General features: G+C 44.7%; 2 protein-coding genes across 2 annotated transcripts in view; one reads left to right on the top strand and one right to left on the bottom strand.

Moving 5' to 3' along the window:
- Nucleotides 1–26,349, top strand: part of LOC129620148 (UL16-binding protein 3-like) — a 280,018-nt gene that overhangs the window by 134,915 nt on the left and 118,754 nt on the right.
- PPP1R14C (protein phosphatase 1 regulatory inhibitor subunit 14C) overlaps nucleotides 1–26,349 on the bottom strand; it is an 88,181-nt gene that overhangs the window by 16,124 nt on the left and 45,708 nt on the right. The window contains exons 2-3 of the mRNA XM_055535952.1: nucleotides 7,037–7,120; nucleotides 5,421–5,453 (exon numbers count right to left, since the gene is read on the bottom strand). Coding sequence (XP_055391927.1) covers nucleotides 5,421–5,453; nucleotides 7,037–7,120 — 117 coding nt within the window. The remainder of the gene's footprint in view (nucleotides 1–5,420; nucleotides 5,454–7,036; nucleotides 7,121–26,349) is intronic.

Raw genomic sequence — 26,349 nt, 5'->3', positions numbered from 1 at the left:
TGGCATATGAATCAAAATGGGGAAATACAAGTCTCTTTCTTCCTAACCAGGGACCCACACAGGATGAAACCATGGACCCAAAGTCGGTGACAGAACAATATCACTTTTGTGAAATCAGCAGATTCTTTCAAACCTGCTCTTCAAATTAAATAATGCAAGAATATCATTATCAGTGAATTTGGGCATTTTATGCAATTAATATGTAATGGAGAAGTATTGCCTTATATGGAGCCAGATTCAACCAGCACGTGGCAAGCTTCATGTTATGTGCTTTCCTAAGTACCCTGACCTCTCCACTTATTAACTGTGTCACCTGAGGCAATTTTCACAGGCTGTTCTGTGTCTCAACTGATGATCATAGTGCCAACCTCATAACTCTGCTGTGAAGATGAAATGATTAATACATGTATTAGATCAGTGCCTGGCATATGCTTAGAGATGATTAAGCTATTATTATTGTTGCTATCACTAATAATATTTTCATTGCAAATAACCCTTACTGAGCGACTTCACTTTCACTTTTTCACTTTCCTGCATTGGAGAAGGAAATGGCAACCCACTCCAGTGTTCTTGCCTGGAGAATCCCAGGGACGGGGGAGCCTGGTGGGCTGCCGTCTATGAGGTCACACAGAGTCGGACACGACTGAAGCAACGTAGCACAAAACCTAAGGAGGTGGTTATTAAGTACCTCCATTTTCATAAAGGAAGAAAAGGAGGGTCAGAGAGGTTGAGAAAATTGCTATAAGTCACACAAATTTGGTGCTGGTATAAGACTCTAGATTCAAAGTCCAGTCTTCTTTCCACTCCCCGGTCCCCACCCCAACCGCCAACTCATCCTCTGCAATGAGACTATAAATAGATCTGTCTGATTCAGCAAAGACGGCTTCCTTACATTTCTAACTTCAAAGAGGCATAATAATTGTATGTAAAATTCTTTTGATCAAAAAATAGTACTTCCAGAGAAGGCGACTTGAAAAGGAATATCATTAATTGCAGGCATTTAGCTGAGATAAGTCAAAGTCCTTTAATGTCCTGCATGTCTTGCTGTGTCAAGCAGCTTAGGGGGACTGGCAGGATGGGAAGAAAGAGCAGAAGATCAGGTGATGGAAAGTCAAGGATAAGTCACAGTCTCTCTGCTCACTGCTGTGAGATCTTAGACAAGTCACCCAAATTCTCTGCTTCAAGTGAAGATTAAATAAGATAATACTTGTTCCCTCAGTGTGAACTCTAGAGCTCGGGGGAAACACAAGCTATTATTTTTATCATCACAATCCAGGTGCCAGTAAACACTGTTGCTTGTGCACATAAGCTTAAAGACAAAACTATCCAAACTTTTCTGAAATGATCCTTTAATACCTCAATGACCTTGAGTGACATTCCCCAGCATTTTACACCATTTCCATTCCTAGGAACCATGAGCTAAAAAAGGGGGCAAGATAGGCTCCCTCATAAACTCCAGCACCTTTTCCTTCCTTCTTCCTTTGGGACTCCGAGGAACATTCAAATACCATATCCTCTCATCTCATAAGCCTCCTCAACGAGACCAGCTCAGTTCAGCTGCTTAGTGAGTCTGACTCTTTGGAGACCCCATGGACTGCAGCACACCAGGCTTCCCTGTCCATCACCAACTCCTGGAGCTTACTCAAATTCATGTCCATTGCAAGCCGGTGATGCCATCCAACCATCTCATCCTTTGTCGTTCTCTTCTCCTCTTGCCTATAACCTTTCCCAGCATCAGGGTCTTTTCCAATGAGTCAGTTCTTCACATCAGATTGCCAAAGTATTGGAGTTTCAGCTTCAGCATCAGTCCTTCCAATGAATGTTCAGGACTTATTTCCTTTAGGATTGACCGGTTTGATCTCCTTGCAGTCCAAGGGACTCTCAAGAGTCTTTTCCAACACCACAGTTCAAAAGCATCAATTCTTCAGCACTCAGCTACCTTTATGGTCCAATTCTCACATCCATACATGACTACCGGAAAACCCATAGCTTTGACTATACGGACCTTTGTCGGTAAAGTAATGTTTCTGCTTTAAGGAATACTATTATGGCAGGAGGAAAGACCCTCCATCTCATTTAATTATAAGGACTGTAAACACTTTTCTCCCTGAACATTGCAAAACCTGGGGAAAAGAGGAGGAGGGCTCTCATGCATATCCAACCTTTCTCACCTAAACACCAAAAGATGCACTTCCCCACCCAGAAGAACTGAAGAAAAAAGTGAGTAAGTAAGTAAGTGAGTAAGGGGCATGTCTACACCCACCAGCTTGCATCTACTCTCAGCAGCCATCCCCCACCCCTACATCACGTGTTAATTCATCAGCATAATTCATCACTTTTCCTGACTAAGATTCCACTAAGGTTGTCCAACCCTTTGCAACAATTTGATACTGCTCTCCAAATATCTAATTGTTTTAACTCTTAATTTCCCAACTATGTATAAATAAAGGAGTTTCAGTCCCCGAAGAGCTAAAGGGTGAGGCCACCTGCTGCCTTTCTGTCCTTACTTCGACAAAGCCTAAAGTCAGATTATCAACCCTCAGACAGGAGTTTACCGGGTCAAATCTTAAAAAAACAAACAAAACAGACAAACAGAAAAACCTCTCCAGAAAAGAGATGTCCCAACAGCAACAGTTTGAGAAGCCCCCTGTTCCATATGGGTGTGTGTGTATGTGAGCTCAGTCGTGTCTGACTCCCTGCAACATTATGGACTATAGTCTACCAGGCTCCTACGTCCATGGGATTCTCCAGGCAAGAATACTGGATTGGGTTGCCATTTCCTGCTCCAGGGGATCTTCCTGAGCCAGGGATAGAACCTGCATCTTCTGTATCTCCTGCATTGGCAGGCATATTCTTTACCACTGAACCACCTGGAATGCACCCCCTTCTCCATACCCACAAACAATGAAAAAAAAAAAGAAAAAATCTGATTTGCAACCTGGTCACTCCATGGTGAGACCCACCAATGGACAAGTTGTGCTCATACACACAGATTCCAATCAGCTTACTGAGTCCTAACATTCAAACATGAATACACTGCCCAGAATTAGCAAGGATGGACAAAAACAGACAGAGAAAAAGGTGATTCAGAGAAAAAATAGAAAATGCAGAGAGCAGAATAATCTTCAAAAGGAAGCAAAACATTGACTGATATCCTCAAAGAGAAAAAAGAAATAAATGCATCCATAATATGAGAAGAAATACTCAAACAAAATAGTGAACAGTGATCAAGAAACAGTTCTTGAATATTAAAAATAAGGTAGCTGAAAATTTAAAATATCAATAAAAAGTGTAGAAGATAAAGTCAGGGAAATCTTTCAGAAAGTAGAACAAAAGATCAAAGAGATGAAAAACAAAAGGAAAAAGATAAGAAGTTAGAGGCTCCATCCAGAAGATGTAACATCTAAATAATAAGAGAACCAAAAATAAAGAATATTGAGGGGAAAAATTTATAAAAATAATAAATAATAAAGTTAGTTTTGAAGAGCTGAAAGGCACAAATCTTCAGACTAAAAGAGTTTACAAATTACCTAGCATATGAACAGAAAAGAACCCACACTAGAGCATATCATTGTAAAATTCCAAAATATGGAGATAATCCAAGGTAACTGAAGGGAAAAGAATAGGTCCCCTAGATTCTGAGAATGAAAAAGGCTTCAGAATTCTTAACAACTGAAGTAATACAACAATAGAATAATGCCTTAAAATTGAGTTTTAGGAATGAATTTTATCTAGAATTCTGTACCATCCAAACTATCAATCAAGATACACTTTCATATATGCAAGGATTAAAAAAATTTACCTTTTATACATCCTTTCCCAGAAAGCTATTGTAGGATGATGTACTCCAACTTAAATGAGGAAGACTGAGATTTAAGAAACGAAGCATCTGACATGGAACAGTAGGGAACGGAAGTCTCAACACAATAGCTACTCAGCAGACCCAGAGAATAACTTCTCCATATTGTTGCAAAGGGGCTCCAGGAGGAAAGCCTGGTGTGGAGTCAGTAATGATGCGTTTGAGCATACAAAAAATATACTACTTAGACAAAGATTCTGGAAAGTTCAACAAAAAATACCAATAGACACTAGACAAAAATAAATGACAAGGTACTTATCAGCACCAGGAAAAACAAATGGCTGTGCAAGAAAGAAGCATTGGTAATATTTCACTATTTGACTTATCAGTGAAAAACATTTGTTTAAATCATATTATTAATCTTGACTACTGGGTTAAAACAATAATGTTACATAATTTTATTGAGGGGATGGAAGGAAATGTGTGGAGAGTAAGAGATCTATTATATTTCTCTTAAGTCAAGGAGTGAAAAAAAGTAGTAAATTCATACTTAGCAATATAAGAGTAAACAGCAGGGAAACAGCCAAAATTTTTGTTATATAAAGATACATAAATATAAAATATATACTCTAGGGAGGGGAACTAAGGAATGGGAAAGACATTGCTACTTTTTCATCATAAGCCTGTTATTGGTTTTCAAAATTATGAATATATATATAACATTGATTAAAAAATATATATATGTTTTGATAACTAAAATTTTAAAATCTCTATGAATACAGTATGTAATCAATATAAAGGAAAACTGGAGATTGTAAGAATAAAGCTCAAATAAGTAACTGACCTAAAGGCAAATGACCCTAAAACCTCCCATTCATTAAAATTTTACACACTCTTAGAAGCATGCTTTCCTCTCATTTTGTAGTTATACCACTTCAAAAATAGAAGTCCTCTCATTATTGCTCTGATATTGTAAATTAACTTCAAAATATCTGATAGATCTTCTAATTTCTATTACTTACCATAGGATTAAAGTGAAAATACCTCTTTTGCATATATTTTCATAAATGATGAAATCCTTAATTTGTACATTGGTCATTATAGTATTCATTAAATTCATTAAATTAGTTTGATATCCATGTGTTTTACATTAATACTTATGCTCTTGACAAATATCCATACAAAGCATAAAATGTATCCTTCCAATAAAGGCAACCATTCAATTATGAATAACAGAATCAGCTTTAAGCTTTTTAAAAATACATACCTCTACACTAATAGAATGTATTCTCCAGTCATAAATCTAAAATTTTTACTAAAATGATTCCAAACCTTCTTATAATTTCCTTTGAAGTTTGGCTTTTATATGATATAAAAGCATGCAACACACCCAATTCTATTAGCTTTAAGTCTTCCAGAATCAGACACGTTTAGGCTTACAAATAAGGAAGTCAGTGTTATTCAAACACATGCACTTCACTTATGGATATAATGGCTACTTAGTGTATACATAATCAAGACCACTTATTGTGGTTCTGCTTTTAAAATAGAGAAATTGATTTAATTAAAAAAAAAAAAACAACAGCTCAAACTTGACATTTAGGGAAAGTGATTTGCTTACCTCTGTTGGTTTGTAGCAGTCTACAAGAGCTTCCTAGAAGAAAATACACAGAAGTTTTATTTTAAAATTCAACATCATTTAAGTGAAATCATTTCATTTTTATAACATTATTCTTAACAGGGTAAATCAATATTTCATACTGACTACCAAGAATCACACTGTATTTCAGTATCTGTTAGCCCTCTGAAGATGCAAAGTTGTACCTTTCATTTGCACTCTTCAGAACACACGCATACACATCTGTCCTCCGGGCTGCATATGTGGTTCATAATAAGCTGGCTACACTTAAGTTGAGACAGCCTGTGAGAGATGGTGACAATCACAGCCTGGCTGTGATTCAGCCACAAAGCAGCTTGTCTCACCTCTGCAAGCTTTGGTTATCCTTCCCTGGGAACCAGACAGGGTGACCTGATGGCAGTTAAAGCTTCTTTCAAGTAATTACATTTTTGATAAAAACACTTTATGTCATTACATTTTCTATAGAACTGGTGCCTGGGGGTTTTTGTTTGTTTTTGTTTTGCTTTTTGTAACTTTCATAACCAGGATGCTATCATCTCCCAACTAATTTACCAACAAGACATGAGAGCCTGGCTCTACCACATTAAACTGAGACTGTTCACCACTCAAGGGACACCAGTAATTATTAACACACTAAACACATTAACATTCAAATGTGTCCTTTACTTGCCCCTAGTGATCATTTGTCTTCTGTGATAACTAACAGCCATCAACAGTAATTATCAATGAACAGTGAGAACCATGGCAGGTCAAAGGTTAATTGGTTTTAGAAACTCCCAAATGCAGATTTTAAAATTGATAGATTTGACTTCCCATGGAAAGGGAAATGAGTATTTTTTTGCTCTGGACAAAGGAAATGGGGGAATCTCAATATCTATTGTATTAGGTGAGCATGAACCGATAAAAGATATTTTATTAGAATTATGTTGTAAACAATCTTATTTAGAAATGAATTTCATGAATGGTATAATCCACAACTGCAAGACCAGAATCCTGGGCTTAGGTATTCCAGTTCTAGCTCAGCCCCTCTCCTTCTCATTCAATTGTGGGACATGCCTTCCTTCTTTGGCAAATGGATTTCTGGAGGCAGAACCATCCTTCTCCCAAGAAGTTGGAGCTGAAGAAACTCATATCCCTAAGGTGTTGTAAGATTTAACTATAGTCAAGTCCTTTGGGCTGTTTTATCTCCAGATATGCAGTTTGAAGTGAAGTGAAGTGAAGTGAAGTCGTTCAGTCGTGTCCGTCTCTTTGTGACCCCGTGGACTGTAGCCTGCCAGGCTCCTCTGTCCATGGGATTCTCCAGGCAAGAATACTAGAGTGGGTTGCCATTTCCTTCTCCAGGGGATCTTCCTGACCCAGGGATCGAACACGGGTCTCCCGCATTGGAGGCAGATGCTTTAACCTCTGAGCCACCAGGGAAGCCCTATGCAGTTTATGTGGGTGAATACTCAGCATCTTATCGATTCCCTCTGCAAACTGCCATTGCCCAAGTGCTGGTACCAATACCACCTCAGGGCACGATCAGTGAGAGCCATACTCCGGAGACCCAAGTGGATTCAAGCATTCATCAAAGGATCTAGATTTTGAATACTACTTACTCGTAATTTTAAAGCCCTCTCTTCTTCACTGTCTGCATCAAGAAGATCATCAATGTCAATTTCCACATCTGGCATTTCTTCTTCCTGGGGGACAAATATGGACACATTCTATTTAGTAAGATACTGCACTGTATCAAACCAATGTTGTTGAGTCATATAGATGTGTTGACAATTAACGGGGGTGGGGGCACAGGGAAGAGACTAAGAGGAAGAGGAGGGAAAGAAGAAGGGGACGTAGGGGACAGAAAGGAGGAAAGAGAAGAAAAAGGAAGAAGAGGTGGGAAGGGGAAGGAGGGAAAAGGAACAGAGGGAGGAGTAGGAGCAAAGGAGACATTCGTCACAAAGCGTAGATACTAATGCTACCTCAACAGTGATTTTCCACTTTCTGAGAGGAAATTGCCTGAGTTTTTAATGGGGGGTTGTTCAATTATAGGAAGAGTAGTGTGACTTGCAGTTTCCCACCCAACATCTATACTTCCCTTGGTGACTACTTCATCTGTTTTCGGGGGGGTGGTACGGGGGCACATGGATCTGCATCTCCCTTCCTAGCTCTGGGTCTGGAAAAACCTGAGTCCACCAGGGGTTTCTGAGCCAGGGCTCTTGGGTCATTGTCACCCCAGCCCCAGTTACAGACTCAACTCAGACTAGTGGGGGCTTTGGGAAAAGATGCTCTTTCAACAGCAGAACCCTGGCTGGAGAGTGGGCTGAGGCAGCCCGTTACCTAGAAACTGCTGCAACCATTGTGCAACTGTGAAGGGAGAGTCTGACTCATGGTGGGCAGACTGGGGAGAAGTAAGAAAAGAGGGTTCTAGAAATGTCACCTCTGAAGCCCACCGACATTCCAGTAGAGCCCTATTATTGTGAATCAAGTTTAATATTCCTGCAGCCAAAGACATCCCGTCCATAACAGGGCGAGGAAGTCCAGCGGCCTTGCAGTGATAGACCGCCTGATCTGGAATCTGACCTCCAGCGCCCTGTCGATCCCGGCTACCTCTCCTCTCTGTTACCTGATATTCCCCACGTCTCGGTCTGAGACAGCAGAGAGAAAGAGCGCATTTAGAAGAGTGCTTTAATTTTGCACTTCCCCTTCCCATGAGGAGTCACCTGCATGCCAACTCGTCCCAGCCTCAGGGATGGCGAGGAGTATTTACAGAAGTCAGAGAGAAACCTGCGCGTAGACACCTGTGTGTCCACCTGGGCTTTGATACTCTGTGCCAGCTGCATTGTCTGGTCCTCAGAGGCAAGGCTGACTTTCTGAGAATTTCCTTTCTAGCAAAGCGCGTTTACTAGGTAACGGTGCTCAACCATTCTTTTTCCTGCTCCTACACGAAAGTGAGGACCCAAGTGTTTTGAGGAAACAGAGGCAGATAATATGCCACTGTGAAATAATAAGAAAATGTTTATTGCTGTCTGTATCCCTGTTCCTGACACAGAGCTCTTCAAACCCTTGTAAACAGTGAAAATGAAATCGCTCAAAAAAAAAAAAAAAAAAAAAGAAATCGCTCAGTCGTCTCCGACTCTTTGCAACCCCATGGACTGTAGCCCACCAGGATCCTCCATCCATGGGATTCTCCAGGCAAGAGTACTGGAGTGGGGTGCCATTGCCCTCTCCAGGGGATCTTCCCAACTCAGGGATTGAACCCAGGACTCCCACATTGTAGGCAGATGCTTTACCGTCTGGGCCACCAGGGAAATCCTTGTAATTCCTTGTAAATAGGGGTGCTGACTATTGTGTTTTTTTTTTACTATTATAAGATATGAAGTCGATATTGAAAGGTTCAGATAAAGCAGAAGGAAAACTGAACCCAAAATTGAGGGGCAAGTCTAAGACGTTAGTTTTATTAAAGTTAAAATCTCTTTTAAATTTTTTAATAATACTAAACAAAAATGGGAAGGAGAAAGCAAGTCTCCTTAGAGAAGTCAAATGACCTCAGAACTGGAGAAGAATGATTCTTGCTGGAAAGTAGGGATAGGAATAAAATTAAAACATAAGCACCTGGCCTTCCAGGACATCAGAAAAGCAGTACAGGGTTGGAGGTGTGTATCTGCCTATAGGAATATTTGACAGTACTTTACAGGCCCTAAGACTCAGTCTACATGAGGCAATGAACACAGCAGTACTGTGCTCCACTTAGAGCTGGCTGGGCAGCTGTGCTTTTTCCCTCCTGGAAGCCATCCAGCCCACACTTTTATCCAGCCAGTCTGTCTCTCAGGCTGGTACAGAGCCACTCTTTCAAATGAGATACCATTTTTAAGCCCTCCCCAGGGCTTTAGAACTGTGGTGCTGGAGAAGACTCTTGAGAGTCCCTTGGATTGCACAGAGATCAAACCAGTCCATCCTAAAGGAAATCAGTCCTAAATATTCATTGGAAGGACTGATGCTGAAGCTGAAACTCCACTACTTTGGCTACCTGTTGTGAAGAGAACAGACTGCTTGGAAAAGACCCTGATGCTGGGAAAGATCAAAGGCAAGAGGAGAAGGGGGCAACAGAGGATGAGATGGTTGGATGGCATCACTGACTCAATGGACATGAGTTTGAGTAAACTCTGGAAGATGGTGAAGGACGGGGAAGCCTGGCGTGCTGCAGTTCATGGGGTCGCAAAGATTCGGACACGACTGAGCAACTGAACAAAGGGCAGAGCAGAGATGGGGACAGACGTGGCCTCCACTGGGGGAGGATGCCGGAGGACCCCAAGGCTGCACTCCACTCAGTCAGGATGCTGGGGAAGACCACATTGACGCTTCCCTGTGGGGGTGCCAGTCTCCCTGCTCATCATCTACCTTTCACACTGGTATTTTCTTGCTCCAGTGCTGCCTGTGCTGACTTCTTATATTGTGTATATTTGAAATTGTGGTTGAAAGGAAGACTGTGGGTGGATAGGGGAGCCATTTGGGGAGCCACAAAAAGCAGTGTGGCTCTCAAAGGGCTGCTAGACTTTCCACAGTGAAAGGAACTGACACACCAACAAAGAAACTCACTAGATGACGGAACAACTGGCAGCCCATGAACACAGCTTGCAGCTGGGAAGCCGCAGTGTGGAATAAATGACGCCTGAACACACGGACCCTCCCTGGGGCCAATGAATACTGAAGCCATGGCACACACAGTGCGGATATTCTAGCAAATGTGGCACAAGATTAATTCACCTATGCCTGCAGCTCAGCACGGCTTTAATAACCACCATGTAAGGGCAAAACACCCAGAGCCCGTTTCAGCTGACACTATTCAAGAAAAACCAAGCAAAAGCGACAACCTCACAAGTTTCAATCTGTGTAACAGTCTATACAGCCTCGCCCGAAAGTTCCCTGACTCCTCTCTCAAAGCAGTCATTTGGGTTCAGTGATTAGACACGCTTTGGGTGCAAAGTATGCATTTATGTCACAGTTTAATGAAATCAAGTAGAGGAAACAGGATATAGAAACTCGTTCAAGTAATTACAGCTGAGGGGAGCTCCGTGTCTGCTCTTCTGAAAGGAAATAAAAGAATAAATGAACAATGCCCTCGTCAGCACAGCACAGCACAGGTTTCCCCGCAAATATCGTTCAGCTTTGAGGCCAAATTTGGTCAAACAAGCTTTTACTTGCACAGCGGCAGAGTCTCGCCTACACGGCAGCGTCTGCAATTAGGTGTCCTCTCACCACAACTGTACCGGGCTCTCCAAAGGTTCTGACCTCGTATGACCCATTTCCGCCACCCTTGAGGTCTGGGCCATCCAACATGGCCACCACATGTGGTATTTATGTTTAAACTATCTAAGATGAAATAGAATTCAAAATCTGGTTCCCTGGTCACCTTAGCCACATTTCAGGGCTCAGCTACCACACATGGCAAGTGACATGGGGTCTTTCATTTCACTGCACACCATGGCCCTAGGGTCCACTCACCCTCTGGCCCAGACAAAGCAAAGCCCCTTCCCCTCCTAAAGGAGCTTGACAGCAATAAAGAAAACAGCCAGCATCCCAAGGTCACCCTCATGCCCCAAGGGCATACGGCTGAGAAATCCTGTGTCTGGCTTTCTAAGTGGGAAGGTTTATGCAGACCAAGTATTTACTCGTTTAGTAATTATACCGAATCACTAGGTATCAGCATTTTGTACCAACCGATGAGCTTCTCAGGACCTCCACCCGCTTCTCTCAGAAGCCAGGAGGAGGTCAGGCTAAACGTGTGGACCAGCGCAGAGCGTGGAGCACAGAGCAGGGTGGATTCTGAAGGCTGGTGGCACTAAAACCAAAGCCCCAGGGAGGATGGAGAGATGGGGCCATGGAGGTACACGTGGGAAGAAAAAACAGATCTAGCATCTAGCGTAGAATCCGGCGTATATTTGGTGTTTAATCATTTTAATGAGGAGTGTGGACATAGAGCTCTCAATGGATGTTCTCTTGAGCTCTATCTTCTGTATAAAGCAGTATCAGTGAATAACCTTGGGGACAGATCAAGTCACTTACAAGGAGGAAACTCCACCCATGACATACTCTAGTTTGCCAGAATTTAGTTGTGTTCGGGGGGATTTCCCTACACTAAAAATAGATCTGCCAACAGAGGCTCAGGTGACAAAATATGAAACAACCTCTTCAGAGTGGCTGGGTAAATCACCAGCTAACATCATCCCCCACTGAGTCTGAAATCTTCCTGTTGGTACCCACAGAATGAGGCCCTTGATCATGTGTGTGCATCCTTCTGGCTAAGAAAGTATCCACTGAGCATTCACCATGCGTGAGGCTCTGTGTGTCAACCCTGTGAGGCCCTGCCCTAGAGAGGCAGCCAACACACAAAAACAAAATGATATCCAGAGGCACTAAAGGACAGACAAACCAAAATGCTTTATGATGAAGGAACGGGAACATTTTCACCTGGGGCAGGGAGGGAGGGTTTCACAGAGGAGAAGCTGGCCTTGTAGAATGGCAGGATTTGGCCAGGCTTAGAGGAGAGTGAAAAAGTTGGCTTAAAGCTCAACATTCAGAAAACTAAGATCATGGCATCTGGTCCCATATCTTCATGGCAAATAGATGGGGAAACAGTGAAAACAGTGTCAGACTTTATTTTTTTGGGCTCCAAAATCACTGCAGATGGTGATTGCAGCCATGACATTAAAAGACACTTACTCCTTGGAACAAAGTTATGACCAACCTAGATAGCATATTAAAAAGCAGAGACGTTACTTTGCCAACAAGTTCCATCTAGTCAAGGCTATGGTTTTTCCAGTGGTCACGTATGGATGTGAGAGTTGGACTGTGAGGAAACCTGAGCGCAGAAGAATTGATGCTTTTGAACTGTGGTGTTGGAGAAGACTCTTGAGAGTCCCTTGGACTGCAAGGAGATCCAACCAGTCTATCCTAAAGGAGATCAGTTCTGGGTGTTCACTGGAAGGACTGATGCTAAAGCTGAAACTCCAGTACTTTGGCCACCTCACGTGAAGAGTTGACTCATTGGAAAAGACCCTGATGCTGGGAGGGATTGGGGGCAGGAGGAGAAGGGGACGACAGAGGGTGAGATGGCTGGATGGCATCACTGACTCGATGGACATGAGTTTGGGTGAACTCCGGGAGTTGGTGATGGACAGGGAGGCCTGGCGTGCTGCAATTCATGGGGTCGCAAAGAGTCAGACACGACTGAGCGACTGAACTGAACCGAACTGAGAAGGGGACAGAGAGCACTCAAAAGAGACAGGATGGTACATAGGAGGCAAAATACAAGAATTGTTCTAAATACAGGGTACAGAAAGCTCTTGGCCTGGGAGTCAGACTGCTCTGGGCTGCAAATATTAATACTAATGCCTGTGGAAGCCAGAAATGAGAGCTGAGGCGGGTGGGAGTATGGAGTATGAATGCAACAAACAAGAGAAAACATGCCCCATGGAAAAGCAGTGAAAAAAGAAACAACCCAAATCCTCCATTCCCGACTACTGTAACCTTTTAGGAACAAATGCTCAGTGCTGCCAGATTTTCCGAGTTTTCAGAAAAGTTGAAAAGATGGATTTTTTAATATTAAAATATCCCGATTTTTTTTTCCAGTTGGCTTACAAGTCCTCAAAATACTGTGAAAGACAAACAAAATCCATCCCCTTCATGTTGCCAGCCTTTCCCTGCAGACTGTAGTAATGGAGGGCTCCAGAGCAAGGGTGGGGAATAATGTAGGGAGAACTGGCCCAGCTGCACAGTCCCGGCCCAGGGGCCCAGGGTAGGGGGTGGGGGTGCTGCTGAGAGGCTGCTGCACTCACCCGTGGGAGGTAACGGCCTGGATGCCAGTTGAGGCAAGAATGGAAAGATTTCAACAGTGATAAATAGGAAGGGGAAAGAGATGGAATTTGGAGATGGACTGGAAGTTGGAAGAGGGAAAGAGAAGATGCAGGTTTCCTGCCTGAGAAGTTTTTTGTTTTGTTTTGCTTACAATTTCTTTTTTTTTTTTTTAATTTATTTTATTATTTGGTGCTGGGCCAGGTCTTTGTTGTAGCATGTAGGATCTTTAGTTGCAGCATGTGGGATCTAGTTCCCTAATCAGGGATCAAACCTGAGGTCCCTGGATTGGTAGCTCAGGATCTCAGCCACTGGACCACCAGGGAAGTCCCAAGCCTGCGAAGTTTTGAAGAAACACGCAAAGAGAGCACGTCTCGGACCCTGAAGACACCTCACAAACCAAAAGGCAGTTCAGAGGGCAGCTATCTCCAGCAGCCCCATCCCTAAGCAAAAGGGGGACCCCCACGCTGCCACTTCCCCATGCAGGCAGGACTCCGTGGGGCCTGCGAACACCCCAGCTCACCCACCAGGACACAGTGATGCAACCTCGTATTGTGTTCCTGAAATACAGATGGCCTGTGGGGAAAACACACACACTCATACACTGCTAACCAGAAATTTTACACCATGAACCCCAGCAAGTGTGGTGTCAGCTGTTAAAAAGTACAAATGCTCGCCTCCCTCCACAACAGGGAAGGCTGCAGGAACGAAGATGCTAAAGCAGCTTGAAAACCCTCAAGCAGTTGAAACTTGAAACTTGAAACTTTCAAGTTGAAACTTTCAAGTTGAAACTTTCAAGTTGAAACTTGAAACTTTCAAGTTGAAACTTGAAAACCCTCAAGCATCAACGAAGGATGGTTTTTGAGCTCCACCACACAGCTGAAGGGCTTCCCGAAAGAGACAGCGGCTCATTGTTCTCCGCAGTCTCCGTCCCAAAATAAGGACCGTGAGATTAGAGTGTTGTGAGTACGGTGCCAGCAAAGGAGAAACCTGGGCAGTGGGGTCGGGTGGGCACTCGCCTATTCTGATACCCACACTCCCCAGAGCTCCCCTCCACAGGCTTACAGGGAAACTGGAGGAGGAAAAACCAAAGAAGGTCCCCACTCCCGGGGACTATGTGAGTGTTATTATTTTCTCTGAAAATAGTTACATTTCATGTTTTCATTAATGAGAACCCAAAACCATTTCTGTAAGGAAGTACATTTATTCTAAGAATTGTCTGGATGACCATCCCATAACTAGATCCGGCTCTGTGTTTATCATCAAGTAGAATTACGTTAATGGCCTAATGAGAAAAAAACCAACAGGTAGATTTAATACTGACTCTTTCACACCAAGTGAAGCCCCAAACCACCACTCAAAAGACTGTGCTGCCCACACTGTGCCTTGCTGTTGTGTTGGCGGCTCAGCTGTGTCAGACTCTTTGTGACCCAATGGACTGCAGCCCACCAGGCTCCTCTGTCCATGGAATTCTCCAGGCAAGAATACTGGAGTGGGTAGCCATTCCCTTCTCCAGGGAATCTTCCTGACCCAGGGATCAAACCCATGTCTCCTGCATTGCAGGCAGGTTCTTTACCATTTGAGCCACCAGGGAAGCCAACTGTGCCTAATTCCTCTTACAGAAAGAATGACATCAGCCATCTCAGTCAATTCACATTGTACATTTGAGTTGGTTGGGTACTTTATGTTTAATTTGCAATTTTGATTTTGTAGTCAGAGGAAACCATAAGCATAAAAAGTTTATGCTTGGTTTTAAGCAGCTTATATCTAAATATTATCATATTAAACCTTTAAATCAATCATAGTAAACCTTTAAAGCCCTGGAATTTATAAGAAATTTTTCTACTTAAAAAGGAGCCCAGCATACCCTAAGGCACATCACTGTGAAATATCGGAAGACTGGAGATGAAGCGGAGATCTGGGAAGCTTTCAGAAGGAAAACAGGTCACACACACAAGGACAGAAAATCAATGTCATCAGCCTTCCCAGCAACAGTGCTGTGAGCTGGAAGCCAAGAGAACAAACATGCCAAGATCCTAAGGCGAAACGACTTCTAACCTGGACGCCTACATCCCCCCAGACTGTCAACTGAGAGATAGGGAAAAATCACGGACATTTTATGACACATCAGGTTTTATATCTTAATGTGTTTACCTCCCATTCCAGGAAGAAGTGCTCCAGTGAAACAAATGAACTAAGAGAGTCATCTGTCGCTCTGGACCATGGAGGCCAGAGGGCGTACAAGGATCAGGATTGAGGAGGGGGGCGTGAAGAACTGGGAAGGAATCAAGACTGAGTGGGGAGGCGTAAAGAGCTGGAAAGCTGAGTGAAAGGAGAGATGAGCCTCTTTTTAATATGGACACCAGATCCAGTCCCTGATGGGCCCACATCTGCCAGGCACTTTAGCGGAGCTGGGGTAGGAGAGTCCTGTAATAGAATTCAAAGGGTTAAACGAGCATACACCATTCCAGATTCAATACCGACAAATGGTGCGATCCCATGTCACTAGCACATATCTAATACACGCTTGGTTTTTGCTTTTTTGAGTTTGTTTGTTTACATCCCCTCCTTTTCTTGGATTGCCTTCCCATTAGGTCACCACTGAGCACTGAATCCAGTTCCCTGTTCTATACAGTAGGTTCTCATTAGTCATCTATTTTATACATAGTATCGAGAGTGTATATATGTCAATCCCAATCTCCCAATTCTTGTTTTGAAAGTTAAATAACCTTCAAAGGCTGAAGCTTGCTCCAAGCCAAACAGCAAAATCCATCAAACTCCTCCTTTAAAAAGATTAGAACAGCCTGACTGGGCTTCACCCTGTGATAAAGCTAAGGGATGATTTAAATAATAAGCAGAGAGGCTGCTCTCCTTGCCTCCCAGGTCAGACGTCCCTCTACCCTGCACTCCCCACAGCTAAGGTTCATTTCTGGGGTGTCAGCGCGTACACACAGTGGTTGCAGGAGAGAGCAGGAAAGCCACAGGGCATACCCCATCCCCAGTGCCAAATGCAGCGTGTCTCCCTCTCGTCCTGCTCAAGGAAACACTGTGATACCAGTGAGCAAGACTGACGTTACTTCACAACACCTAGAATATATTTTAACTTTCTCATAGTTCACCAGCTTTATTTGGTACTTTCACTATTATCATTGAATAAATCATTTGAGATACATCTTTGCGTCCCAGCAACCCAGTTGAGAACTGTCACCCTGTTCTGTTCATAGTCACTCAGTCATGTCTGACTCTTTGTGGCCCCGTGGACTGTAGCCCACCAGGTTCCTCTGTCCATGGGGATTCTCCAGGCAAGAATACTGGCATGGGTTGCCATGCCCTCCTCCAGGGGATTTTCCCCATCTAGGGATCGAACCTAGGTCTCCTGCATTGCAGGCGGATTCTTCACCATCTGAGCCACCAGGGAAGCCCAATCAATAATACAAAACCTGGTGGTCCAGTGGTTAAGTCTCTGCACTTCCGGTCTTTCCAGTAGTCATATACGAACGTGACAGCTGGACCATAAAAAAGGCTGAGCACTGAAGAAATGATACTTTCAAATTGTGGTGCTGGAGAAGACTTTTGAGAGTCCCCTGGAAAGCTAGGAGATAAAACCAGTTAATCCTAAAGGAAATCAACCTTGAATACTCTTTGGAAGGATTGATGCTAAAGCTGAAGTTCCAATGTTTTGGCCACCTGACAGCTGACTCCTTGGAAAAGACCCTGATGCTGGGAAAGATTGAAGGCAGAAGGAGAAGAGGGCAGAGACAGTTGGATGGCATCCCCAATTCAATGGACATGAACTTGGGCCAACTCCAGGGATAGGGATAGTGAGGGATAGGGAAGCCTAGTGTGGGCCAACTCCAGGGATAGGGACAGTGAGGGATAGGGAAGCCTAGTGTGGGCCAACTCCAGGGATAGGGACAGTGAGGGACAGGGAAGCCTAGTGTGCTGCAGTCCAGGGGGTTGGGAAGAGTCGGATATGACTGAGCGACTGAACAACAACAAGTTCCACTGAGAGGGGCACAGGCTCCATTCTTGATCAGGGAACTAAGATCCCACATGCTGCACAAGGTGGCCAAAAAATAATAATAATAATTAAAAAACAACACAAAACAAATGCCAGCCCAGAGATATAAAGATTCACACTACTGGTCACATGAGGATACTCCAGATCTAGGCACATTTACACTGGGATCTAAACACCCCAGGCAAATCCATGTGACAGCCATAATATTTACTGAGGACCTGCTATTTGCCAAAACTTTCTAGATGCCGGGGTTAGAGAATGAATTATGGACAGAAATACTTGCTCTCTAGGAGACTGAACCCTGATGGGGAAGACAGACAATAAACACCTAAGTACGATATACACAAATGGTGATAAAGGGGTTTCCCTGGTGGCTCAGACAGTAACGAATCTGCCTGCAATGCAGGAGACCTGGGTTCGTTCCCTGGACAGGGAAGATCCCCTGGAGAAGAAAATGGCAACCCACTCCAGTATTCTTGCCTGGAGAATCCCAAGGACAGAGGAGCCTGGCGGGCTACAGTCCATGGGGTGGCAAAGAGTCGGATATGACTGAGTGACTAACACTTTCACCTTTCATCCAAATCTCAAGGGGCGAACTTCTATACAAGCAGCTGCATGGGTTAACAAAGTGGGCTGAGCCTGAACGAGCAGCTGCATGGGTTAACAAGGTGGGCTGAGCCTGAGTGCTTTTCTAGGTGCATGCATAAAGAAACCCTACTGAGCTTGGGTGGGTGTGAGGGTGGGTGTGAGCCACTGGCAACGCAGGACACCTGGTGCCCAGGCCAGAGGCGACCTAGATACCAGGAGCTGCCCGGGAAAGCAGCAAGTCAGTGTGGAGTCAGCCGAGGGGTTGCACCCCAGTTCCCTTCCCTCCCCTTTTAGGAGCTGGTCTTCCCCACCCCCAAATCTCTGCCCTCCCTAAAACATTTAACACTTCGTTTTAACAGAAGATTGTCCTTGGAGAGATAATGTAGCTCTCCAGACACGGTTTTAAAAAAGGGCTGAGTCAGGCCAGAAATGACACTATGTGTCCCATCCTCGGTCTCAGTGGTGATGATAGGACACCAGGGGGATCTGGGTGACCAGGGCTCAAAAGCTGCCTCTTTCCACACAGGCCCAGCTGGCCCTGCTTCTCAGCACAGATGAGACCCCTCCAGCAGGCGGCAGGAAGTGGCACAGGGCACCGAGTTTGGAGAGAGACAGGCCTAGGTTTAAATTCTGTCCCTGTCCTTGCAGACTGTAAGGACAATCTGCAAATCAGGCAAGATAATTCATCTCCCGACCCGGGTCCCCCACATCCATAATCCTCAGGGTTGAATAAGACACTGGCCTGAAGGTGCCCGGCTGGGTAGCGCAAACTAACAGATGATAACATGACCTCAGAAAATGCTCAGTTGACCTGGTGCTTCTGATAGCTGGATTTCTCTTAAAAAAATAAAGTTCAATGTGAAAGTGTCTTCCAAGGAATCCTTCATTCCTGATGCCTGGAAAGGGCAAGTGAAGACCTAACACATTACCAACTTGTTCAAAAGCACAAGGACTCAAAGGAAGAAAAAAGAAAGGAAATATAAGCAAAAATCTCCAGATGCAAAGCTTTCTCAAAACAATAACACTTGGATCCACATTTCTGCATGTGAACATTAAAGATGCATGGCTGGCTGCTAACAGTATCAAAGTGACAAGAAGAGGGAGGAGGAGATGTCTCCTAATAGGGATTTGAAACTAGCGATGGCTGAGGCAGATGCAGAGATGGCAGGGACAACCTTCTCAGCTGTGCCACACCTGAGGATGGTGAGGACAGGATGTCCTAAAGGCTCCAGATACAGCAGGTGGACGGCCACCATTCTCATGCCCCTGTGCTGATCGACAGCAATGCCTCACCTCTGACCCTCACTCTCCATGGCAGCACCTATATCACGAGGAAGACCACACGTAAGCGGGTCCTGAGGGAGGTGGAAGACCCAGACATTAGGACACCATAAAAAGACACCAGGGACCGGGCAGCTGCAAACTGTGAGCAAGGCCACTCAGCAATGACCTCAAATTGGTCCTGGACTGCAGGCAATGACTGAGGATGCTGGGGAAGAATCAAGAAGTGTTCTAGAACAGAGCTGCTGCTGCTGCTGCTGCTGCTGCTAAGTTGCTTTAGTCGTGTCCGACTCTGTGCAACCCCATAGACGGCAGCCCGCCAGGCTTCCCCGTTCCCGGGATTCTTCAGGCAAGAACACTGGAGTGGGTTGCCACTTCCTTCTCCAACGCATGAAAGTGAAAAGTGAAAGTGAAGTCGCTCAGTTGTGTCCGATTCTAGCAACCCCATGGACTGCAGCCTACCAGACTCCACCGTCCATGGGATTTTCTAAGCAAAAGTACTGGAGTGGGGTGCCATTGCCTTCTCCGAGAACAGAGCTGGTGGTGTCCAAAGAGAGCAAGAGGTCACAGCCGCACAGCCTGTCTCTAGGAAGTCATACTTCTCTGTGTCCCATTTCTCATTTTCAGTGATTTGGCCAGAGCTGTCTTCTGATGCAAGATGGCATACACTCCCCCTTGCAACAAAACTACTTAGGTGCCAAGCCAAACTCTTTTGGCTAGAAATGCTCAATTTACCCACAGGGTGTTACAAAGGCATTAATAACTCTAAGTCTGGTACAACCCCATTCTTAGAGAAAAGGCAGTTCTCCCATGCTACCAAAACTTTCACTGAATCGTTCAGTGGGAATATAGAGTCACTGTGGTGTCTTATTTCCTGAACACAAACACTGAATCCAATCATTTTCCAGTTCCTATCTTGGGAAGGTTCCTAAATCAGCTATGGCCAAATGTCTCCAGGACTGAAGGTGCACAAAAGAGCAAGATGAAGAAAACGATGTGAAAATGCCACTTGGAAGAGAGGCCAGGCACCGAAAAAAAACTGTGATTCTCATATGGAGACCTCCAGGTGCAGACCGGTAGGCATGGTGCAGATGGAATTTGAAAGACTTGGTGAAATGAGCTACCAAGTCATGAGAAGACATGGAGGAACCTTCATGCTAAGTGAAAGAAGCCCATCTGAAAAGACTCCAACTATAGGACATTCTGGAAAAGCCATGGAGACATGTAAAAAGACCAGTGGGTATCAAAGGCTCACAGGAAAGGAGGGATGAGTGTCTGAGCACAGGCATTTTGGGAGCAGAGAAATCATTCTGAAACTGTCATGGTGGATCCATGCCATTACTGTCAAATCCCATAGAATGTACACACATTGAACCCTAATGGAAACCATGGACTTCAGTTAATAATAATGTGTCAATAGTGACTCATCACCTGCAATAAGCACAACTGCATTAATAATAGGGAAAACTGGGTGGGGTGGAGTTGGTGAGGGGGTGTAGGGGAGCTCTGTAATTTCTGGTCAGTTTTTCAACTAGTATAAAGCTGTTCTAAAAGTAAAGCCTATCGATTTTTTAAAAAATGACTATCAGATACAGAGAATAGATGGGTGATTGGCTGGGGTGGGGTGAGGGGGATAAAATGGGGGGAAGGAGTCAAAACTTGGAAACTTCCAGTAATGGAATAAATAAGTCATGGGGATTTAATGTCAGTGCATAGTGACTACAGTTAGCAAACTGTATTGCTTATTTGAAAGCTGCTAAATTTAGAAATTCTCATCTCAAGAAGAAAATTCTGCTAACTATGTTTGGTGATGGATGTTAGGCTTATTTTGGTGATCATTTTTCAGTATATATATCAAATCATTATGTTGTACACCTGAAACATAAAGGATGTCAACTAAACTTCAATTTTAAAACGTGCTTATAATTTTAAAAGATGAGTACGGTTGCTGCGTTGACAGCACATGGCAATGTGACAGGCTGACCCTCTCGCTTATAGCCTTGAGAACCCTTATTATAACGTATGGAAGTGTAAAACATCCTGATGCAGGGAAAGATGGAAGGCAGGAGGAAAAGGGGGCGACAGAAGACGAGATGGTTGGATGGCATCACCGACTCAATGGACCTGAGTTTGAGCAAGCTCCAGGAGACAGTGAAGGACAGGGAAGCCTGGCGTGCTGCAGTCCATGGGGTCGCAAAGAGTCGGACACGACTGAGTGAGTGAACAACAGCAGAAGGTCCCGACTGCCATGGGTCAGCTGCCAGGCTGAAGGAAGAGGCCAGCCTCCGCTTCACCCCTCAAGTCATTTAACCAGAGCTTCTGTGAGGACTGAGCAGACCAAAGGGAGAGAGAGCTGCATTGTAAACAATTACCGTAATAATTTGCATTTAATGAGGGCTTGCTCTGAGCAGGCAATGTGACTGCCTTGCCCCTGAAGGAGGCTTCAGAGAAGCCTTGCCCCTGAAGCCTCCTCCCCCTCTGTCCCCACCATCAAATCATCACCAAGTCTATCAATTCTAGGGCTTAAGTGTCTCCTGAAGCTGCACTTTAACCACTTTCCAAGTCTAAGCTAATTATCTCCCCCAGGCTGGAAGCTGGTACAGGATGGATTTCCTTACAGTGCAAAAGATAAGCTTAAGTCTGGAGACTTGGGTAGAGAAGGGTTCAAGGTTACAGAGAAAAAAAAAAAAGCATCTGTTTCATAGAAACAAGTAATTATAACCTTGATGCCATAGGGGTGGCTGTGAGGTATTGCCTAGTCTCCCAGGGCTAATATCGAATTTCTTTAAGATCTGATGTTTGGACACTTAACTGTTTTTGTTTTTTTTTAATCTATGTCCAGTAATTTTTTATTATTGTTCTCCTATAAAAGCACTCAATTTTTAAAATGTCAACTGCTTTCAACAATGTCATTGAAAATTTAAAGTGCACTTGGAGAGAATTTTAAAGTATGCCTCAGGGGCTCAATGCAGGGCAGCACAAGATATCAAAGTTTGGGAAACCGCAGGCTCAAGATGAAAGCAGGCCAAGGGCCAGAACTCCCTTCTCCAAGTCTTGATTCCCCACTTGGAGAGATTTTTCACTTTTTAAAAAATTTAATACTTTTTTGGCTACACTGCACAGCATGTGGAATCTTAGTTCTCCCACCAGGGATCGAACTCATGCCCCCTTCAGTGGAAGTTCAGAGTCCAGTCCACCACTGGACTGCCAGGGAAGTCCCGAGAGATTTTTCCAGGGCACTTCCCAGCTAGAAGCTTGAAGGGCTCTTTCTCAAGTGAGGATTCATAGAATACCTGCCTGAGAAACCCCTTGTGAAGATGCAGATTCCTGGGAAACCCCCTCAGGGTCACTGGACCCTGACACATAGGGAGGAACTCAGGACCCCCACAGGGAACCGGAGCCCAGGGGATTTAAAGTCAGTTAAAGCTTGCAGCAATGCCAAAGAATGCTCAAACTACCACACAATTGCATTCATCTCACATGCTAGTAAAGTAATGCTCAAAATTCTACAAGCCAGGCTTCAGCAATATGTGAATCGTGAACTTCCAGATGTTCAAGCTGGTTTTAGAAAAGGCAGAGGAACCAGAGATCCAATTGCCAACATCCGCTGGATCATGGAAAAAGCAAGAGAGTTCCAGAAAAACATCTATTTCTGTTTTATTGACTATGCCAAAGCCTTTGACTGTGTGCATCACAATAAACTGTGGAAAATTCTAAAAGAGATGGGAATACCAGACCACTTGACCTGCCTCTTGAGAAACCTATAGTCAGGTCAGGAAGCAACAGTTAGAACTGGACATGGAACAACAGACTGGTTTCAAATAGGAAAAGGAGTCCATCAAGGCTGTATATTGTCACCCTGCTTATTTAACTTATATGCAGAGTACATCATGAGAAACGCTGGGCTGGAAGAAGCACAAGCTGGAATCAAGATTGCTGGGAGAAACATCAATAACCTCAGATATGCAGATGACACCACCCTTATGGCAGAAAGTGAAGAGGAACTAAAAAGTCTCTTGATGAAAGTAAAAGTGGAGAGTAAAAAATTTGGCTTAAAGCTCAACATTCAGAAAATGAAGATCATGGCATCTGGTCCCATCACTTCATGGGAAATAGATGGGGAAACAGTGGAAACAGTGCCAGACTTTATTTTTTGGGCTCCAAAATCACTGCAGATGGTGATTGCAGCTATGAAATTAAAAGACACTTACTCCTTGGAAGAAAAGTTATGACCAACCTAGATAGCATATTAAAAAGCAGAGACATTACTTTGCCAAAAAAGGTCCGTCTAGTCAACTCTATGGTTTTTCCTGTGGTCATGTATGGATGTGAGAGTTGGACTGTGAAGAAAGCTGAGCGCCGAAGAATTGATGCTTTTGAACTGTGGTGTTGGAGAAGACTCTTGAGAGTCCCTTGGACTGCAAGGAGATCCAACCAGTCCATTCTGAAGGAGATCAGCCCTGGGATTTCTTTGGAAGGAATGATGCTAAAGCTGAAACTCCAGTACTTTGGCCACCTCATGCAAAGAGTTGACTCATTGGAAAAGACTCTGATGCTGGGAGGGATTGGGGACAGGAGGAGAAGGGGACAACAGAGGATGAGATGGCTGGATGGCATCACTGACTCGATGGATGTGAGTCTGAGTGAACTCCGGGAGTTGGTGATGGACAGGGAGGCCTGGCGTGCTGCGATTCATGGGGTCGCAGAGTCGGACACGACTGAGCGACTGAACTGAACTGAAAGGTTGCAGGGTTTCCCTTCTACAGGGGCTCAATGGTAAAGATCTGCCTGAAGTGTAGAAGACTGGGGTTCAATTCCTGGGTCAGGAAGATCCCCTGGAGAAGGAAATGGCAACCCACTCCAGTCAGTATTCTTGCCTGGAGAATCCCATGGACAGAGGAGTCTGGCAGGTTACAGTCTATGGAGTGGTAAAGAGGTGGACACGACGGAGCAACTAACAACAACAACAAAAGCTTGCAAACCCTGCCTCAGGAGGTTCTGTGTGTCTCCTAAGACAGTGACAACAAAACAGATAAAAGCCATTCCTTGTGCACGATCACTGATTTCCACAGCCCTCATAGAACCTTCATTCTGCACTGACTGCCTGCCAGGGGCTGACCAGGCGCTGGGTACTGAAAACAACCATCAATAAGACAGGAGACCCACACCCATGCAGAGATGATGCTGATGGAGGCAGATGGCCATGGCCCAAGGCACACTGCTGCTTGGCCGGGCATTGAGGCTCAGCTGAGTGAGTGCGGCCACACTGTCCCTACCAAATCTGGCCCAGGAGGTTGTCTCCAGGTCCAAGGCCACCATCCCTCTGCTGTTGCTCAACTTTGCTTTCCGCGGCACCCTCAGTGAAGACATCATCTGAGTGTTCCTCATCTCCCGCTGGTAACCCTATATTGAAAATGAATCTCCCCTCCCATAAAAAACAAAATCTTCCTTAGCTTTTGGAATTGTGCAGCTCTTGCACACACACTGATGCACGCTCAGTCAAATGCCCAGGATGAAGGAAGCTGTGGCAGGGGACCCGAGCCATCACACAGCCCTTACCCGAGGAGCAGCACCCCCCAGGGGTCAGAGGTCATCTGGCAACAGTGCAGCCAGAGCAGGATCCAGCCCACATCCTCCTCTTCACTGACCACAGCAATCAATCAGGGGACAGATGTCACAGGCAGATTGCCACCACATTGGAGAGTCATCCCATAACAGCCTGGAATTCAGCAATTTGCCAACCTACAAAGCAGCCCTTTAACTTTGGGGCCCCCTTCTCCCTAATTTCACAGATTCTGGGGACGCGGTAAACATCAAATGCAACTCAAACACTCGGTGCCTTTTACATGCAAGCCAAGTGCCCTCCTGAGACACTGCTGGAGCAGCCTCTAGAAGCGAGTGCTGGTGAGAAGAGGTCCAGAGTGCAACTTCCTAGACAAACAACAGGAAGCAGAAAGCGGTCTTCACCTGAGTTGAACCCACAGCGGGTCCAGATTAAAATCTCAGGTGGGGCTGAGGTCTCAGCCTGGGCTGCACTCCTGACTTTCTCCCACAAAGATACCTCCCCACCCTCCACTTGTGCATGGCCGGAGGAAGGCAAGTCCAGCTGATGATCCTTGTAACCCTCTGCAGCTGAGTAATTCCCCCAGGTTACCTGTCGGGGAACTAAAGGGGTGAAGCAAGCAGAGAAGTTCAAGGCTTAGTGGGTGGCGAGTGGAGGGTTACTGGGTTTACGTGGTGCCGTTGGGAGGGGAGGGGAGGGCACCCAGGCCTTCCTGAAACCTGGGAATTTTCATCTGTCTTCCATAAATGCTGCCAGCCCTGATTATGTAGTTTCCCCTTTATAGTAACAGCTCTGGGACTTAGACCCTAGGTGAGTCACACACAATTCCAGTAATTCTCAAAATTCTGATTCTGTTATTCTGATTCAGCCACAAAGCAAACTTCCGCTATTGAGGCAGTAGGTTGCTGCCTCACGTCCATCTGTGACTTCTGCTCCTAGGACAGACACTCATTGGAGATCACAAATAGTGGCAGATGGAAAAGGAGTAGGGGCTCCATACTTTAATTTTAACGAAAGAATTGACTGAACGACAGATTTATTTTTCGAAGGAAAAAAAACGGTGATAAATAACAAGGGGGACAAATTTCTCACACTTACTCTGATTTTATTCTCAGAAAGCTACTGAATGCTCAAATCTTTCCCCAGGGCTTCACTTATTTTCTCATGAGCAGGGAACAATTTTGACTGAGGATGATATATTCAAAGCCACCTGGTGTGCTCAGTCACTCAGTCATGTTCAACTCTTTGTGACCCCAAGAACTGTAGCCTGCTGAGCTCTTCTGTCCATGGGATTCTCCAGGTAAGGATACTGGAGTGGGTTGCCATTTCCTCCTCCAGGGGTTCTCTTCCCAACCCAGGGGTCGAACCCACATCTCCTGCAGTGGCAGGTGGATTCTTTACCACTGCACCACCAAGGAAGCCCCCTCTTTTCTGCATAAATACTAACAAATGCCATACATCATTAAGCCTGATCCATGCTGTGCATCTCAACACCCACGCCCTGGCATTTGCCCTGGCCATGGAAGACACCTGCATGTGCAGAGACCAATCTTGAAGCCTCTCCCCTCAGTGCACCTTATCAAATTTTTTTTAAAGTCCTTAGAACAGAAACAGATTCAAGAATC

The sequence above is a fragment of the Bubalus kerabau genome, chromosome 9, assembly GCF_029407905.1.
Source record: "Bubalus kerabau isolate K-KA32 ecotype Philippines breed swamp buffalo chromosome 9, PCC_UOA_SB_1v2, whole genome shotgun sequence".
In the NCBI taxonomy this organism is placed as follows: Eukaryota; Metazoa; Chordata; class Mammalia; order Artiodactyla; family Bovidae; genus Bubalus; species Bubalus kerabau.
This window is presented reverse-complemented; position numbering and strand designations above follow the sequence as displayed.